Raw genomic sequence first — 3,215 nt, 5'->3', positions numbered from 1 at the left:
GGATATATGGATGGAAAATCAAAGAACGAGACATTTTGTAAACTAGCTTGTTTGAATACTTTGTGTTTTTTAAGTGTGCTGTTCGGTAACATTGGGGAATCATCCATAGTTCCCTTGGTGCATTCAAAATCGTTAAAGTTTAGTGCAAATTTGAAGAAACAAAATTACAGAAACAAAACCAATAAACTAAGGAAATTATAAGGCAACAATTATAAATATATCAAAAATAGTCATTAGAGAACTATCTTTCTTACAAAAAAGGTACAAAAGTTTTGTCTTGTACCAGTGAGAGGGACATATTTTTCAGTTCCTCTACTGATTTCACAGCTTTGTATCCCAGCTGGTGAAGTACTTTTTGACACACAGTCTGTGTGTACTCTACCATGTCAAAAGACAGTTTCAAACGCCAACTCTCCGCATTAGCTGCTGAATCCCTCACTGTACCAAACTTGTGTTTTGCCGAGGGCTCGTTGCTGCCCCGAGTGTTTGCGTGTATCCAGTCTTCCACGTTTTTATCCATAGGCAGCCCCAGATAGTCATAGATCTCTTTTGTCTTGAGAAGCGGATTTCTAGCCAAATCCTCATAGCGAACCAACATGTATTTCCCTTTCAGCCAAAAGGGATGGCTGAGACCAGTTGAAACAGAACTGAGAAAGTCTTCACAGACAACTGTAAGCTGACTCAAGTCTAGATTATAGGGCCTTCTCCCTGTGGCCCTCCAAATACGCCAAAGACGATATGTATCCCTGAATGTCTCAATCCGTGATGACAGGATACCACGCGGGTCTCTGACGAGTTGAATTACTTTAATATTCAGCCGTGGGTCTTCCACCAAAGCCCGTAGATCTCCAATCTCCGGCACGCGAACAATTTTGATTGCCACGTGCCGCTTCTCGCGGCATGCCTCTGTTGCTAGGGTCATGTTTAGAGCCGCGCATTTCTTAACGCAGTCCCCTTCCTCCACATTAACATCAGCAGGACCAAAGGCATCACACACAGGCTGCTGGCACAACGCGCGGCTGGCACCACGACGAAACAGTTTATCGGTGGTGTGGTTTGTGGGCGTCGGTTTGATATAGCTCTCCAGGAAATAGAGGTCGCAACCGTACAGGCTACGCAGTAGGTCTCGACTGGCACCCAGCATGACACGCCGGTCTGCAGCATTGCGGCTGTGCGACAGACGCGGAATCAGTGTGGTCTGAACATGATAAAGAGGTTCAAACAGGTAGAATACCTCCTGGTGCTGGTTGAGCAGCTGGCCAACAAAGGAGGAACCACTACGGGTGGTGGCCAGGACCAGGATATGCGTTTTACGCGTGGCATTGATGGAAAAGTAAGGGTAGTCATCGCAGCTTCCACCGCCTGCTGCTCCCCGCTCAAAGGGAGGTTCTGTCTCTTGGCCCCCCAGACCACAGTTCTGGGGGCTGGGAAGCGGACACAGCTGGAAAGGCTTGGAGGTGAGTGTTCGGATGGCCGTGTACTGGATGGCAATGGAGGCCAAGGCCAGCAGAATCACTGCCTTCCAGGAACATTGCATGGCTGAACCACTTCATTTAGACACAGCGGTCCATGCCAGGTCCTCCCTGTGAACAAAAATGTTTTAGTCTCTTTATGCTCAGAAATGATTGTATTTGTTATTTCATTAGTTTTGGGGTCTTACACTTCTGTGAATGTATTTCCACATGTTTTTGCCCACACAAATATTACAGGGTAGATCACTTACTGCCCTTAAGTGACAATTGATATTACTTGTTTGACACTGCGGTGACACGAGTGCGGTGGAGAAAGGAGAACATTACAATAAAATCTCATTTGAATAAATGAAATAACAGTGGGACAACTCATATTGTGATGAGGATGAGTCATCAGCAGGTTGATTATAAGCGCTATGAAGGCAATATTTTATTTATGATTGTCGCGCCAAAAGGCCAAATTTTCATTCACTTTGGTACTTATGTTGAAGGCAGGATCGATGATCAACTGTAATTGAATAAAAATTAAAAAAAAACCTGAGCAGTTCTTAATAAAGAAAGCTGTAGCCATGAGACAGAATCATGTAACTTAATCATTCATTTGCATTTGCTCATTCGGCAGACGCTTTTATCCAAAGCCACGTACAAGAGACTCAATCTGTCTCGTTTCTCCTTCCGGTGCTACAGCCTAATTTCTGAAAATTGAAACAGATAAAGACGAGAGTTCTTAGCCCCAAACTTTTGGTCGCTCTCCAGTCAACTGACAGTGACTGACAAAACCTGTACAGCAGTCTGAAAGCCCAGACCACGGCTGAGCGGAAGCATAAAACAGGCTTTATACAGTATCCAATGATGGCAAGACACACTGTCTTGTTTGTAACAATTTTTTAAAATAAGTTTTATCTGAATATTAAACATTTTCTGGTTATGTTTGTAACTTTATGACCTTAATGAGTTCAAAATGCACCAAAAGTTACCATATAATCATTACTAGGGACACAGAGTATTTCACCAAGTACACTATACTACTAGAGTTAACTGCAGTCCGCCCCATATTTACCCTGGCTCTTCCTCCTCCATCTCCGTCTACATCTAAATCAAGGACCCTGCTTGGCCTGATTGGAGAGTCTAAGCATTGTGCTGTCTTTCACTTGCTCATGAAGGAAAAAAAAAAAAAAAGTATTAGCCAGCGCAGAAAGGTAAACAGTAGTTTGAAGCTTCAAAGCCAATGTCACGTCAAGGGGAAATGATGCTGCAAGTGAAGAATTAGGTAATTACATAGAAAAATCCTTCCCATCCAGGATTTGAATTTTTACAACATTACTGCAGTATCATAAACTGGGGCCTTGGTTCGGGGCAGCTTTTTATGGTGAAAGGAAAATAAAGGCTCACCATCATCACTTCAGAAGCCACGCAAGAGACTTGTGAGGTCCAGAAAAGAAATGATGCATCAGGGTGTCTCTTTTGACTCCAGAGAACAGTGTGCGGGGTAGGCTACTTTAAAAACCACCAAATGAGAATAAAAAAAAAAAAGAAAAGAAAAGAACTGTTCCATAAAAGCAAGATGAAAATCTCTTGTCCCCCACCGCAAAGAGGGACTCCAGCCCCCTGTTTGCGTGGAGGAGCTGACAATGTGTATGGTTTGCCTTTAAAACAAGACGAAATACTGACTTTTGTGGCTACCGATAGCGACAGGGGCGACTTCTGCCTCCACAGCGCACCAGCGCCTTCCCTCCATAGACA

At 43.8% G+C, this 3,215-nt stretch overlaps 1 protein-coding gene across 1 annotated transcript; it reads right to left on the bottom strand.

The window, feature by feature from the left end:
* Window positions 1–216: 216 nt before the first annotated feature.
* On the bottom strand, window positions 217–1,537 carry LOC120794366 (carbohydrate sulfotransferase 1-like). Its single transcript, XM_040135394.1, has one exon. The coding sequence runs from the start codon at window positions 1,535–1,537 to the stop codon at window positions 251–253; it is 1,287 nt and encodes a 428-aa protein (XP_039991328.1). The 3' UTR covers window positions 217–250.
* Window positions 1,538–3,215: the final 1,678 nt, after the last annotated feature.

Source organism: Xiphias gladius, chromosome 1 (genome assembly GCF_016859285.1).
Source record: "Xiphias gladius isolate SHS-SW01 ecotype Sanya breed wild chromosome 1, ASM1685928v1, whole genome shotgun sequence".
Classification (NCBI taxonomy): Eukaryota; Metazoa; Chordata; class Actinopteri; order Istiophoriformes; family Xiphiidae; genus Xiphias; species Xiphias gladius.
Note: the sequence above shows the minus strand (reverse complement) of the source record. Positions and strands in the feature narration are given on the sequence as shown.